The sequence below is a fragment of the Trichinella spiralis genome, assembly GCF_000181795.1.
Source record: "Trichinella spiralis strain ISS 195 chromosome Unknown Scfld4, whole genome shotgun sequence".
Classification (NCBI taxonomy): Eukaryota; Metazoa; Nematoda; class Enoplea; order Trichinellida; family Trichinellidae; genus Trichinella; species Trichinella spiralis.
This window is the reverse complement of record NW_003526943.1, coordinates 5,588,469-5,589,305: the sequence shown is the minus strand read 5'-3', so window position 1 is coordinate 5,589,305 and position 837 is coordinate 5,588,469. Positions and strand designations below refer to the sequence as shown.

Below are 837 nucleotides of genomic sequence, written 5' to 3'. Positions count from 1 at the left end.
ACTCTGCAGTGGACATCACGTTCTTCGATGTTAGCATTCGTGCGCTATTTGTGTGTGATTAATTTTATTCTGTCAGTATCAACAAAAAGCATTAGTGCCACAAGGAATATCAGAAGTTGATCTTCGATTGTAGATAAAATATAAAATGAAAACTAAATATTGATGTAAAATGGTTATTTAAAATGAAATTCAAAACTGTCCAATTTATTTTCATTTTTGGTGTTGTTTGCGTTCAGTGCTTTGCGTTCCAGAGCTATTCGAATCATTTTCTACTCTGTTCCTTGTTATGGTTGATGTCGCTGAGTTACATCTTGTACCAAATCGTTGCGGGATTTGGTCCAATTCTGTGGTTTGGTAGGCAGGGCATACAAATTAAAACGTGCAGGCAAACAGAAATATTGGAGATGTTCAAAAGTATGCGCTAATGTGCAGCATGTGTTCCTAGTTATTAGCAATTACTTTATTTTGGTATAGAATAAAGAAGGCTGTGGGGGTGCAGTGTGGACAGATTTAGAAGTTCCGGCTGGGATCGATCGAAAAGATCACGTTGAAACCTGCCGGGTAGATGAGCACCTGGCCTATATAGACTGATGACAACTGTAAGAACTTGGAGTACGGATGGTACATTCAAGGTTGTACCTCAATGATATCAATAGCATTTTACCATCCATGCCATTGTGGCGAGTTAAGCATTTGCCCAGTAGTCTGTTGCTATGTACGGTTAAAGATATTGGCAAATAAGAGTTTATTTTTCAAGCTTCAATAAACAAAGCGGCTGTCCTTAGCGTCAATCTTTATCCACAAACAATAATTTGTAATTTTGAAATTGCCCTGATA

At 37.6% G+C, this 837-nt stretch overlaps 1 protein-coding gene across 1 annotated transcript; it reads left to right on the top strand.

Annotated features, from left to right (window-relative positions):
- Nucleotides 1–236: 236 nt before the first annotated feature.
- Tsp_01386 (hypothetical protein) lies at nucleotides 237–703 on the top strand (the record flags this gene model as incomplete). The annotated part of the gene is made up of 3 exons (XM_003377150.1): nucleotides 237–349; nucleotides 475–561; nucleotides 605–703. Coding segments are annotated over 3 exons (299 nt in total), but the record flags the coding sequence as incomplete, so codon positions are not given.
- Nucleotides 704–837: the final 134 nt, after the last annotated feature.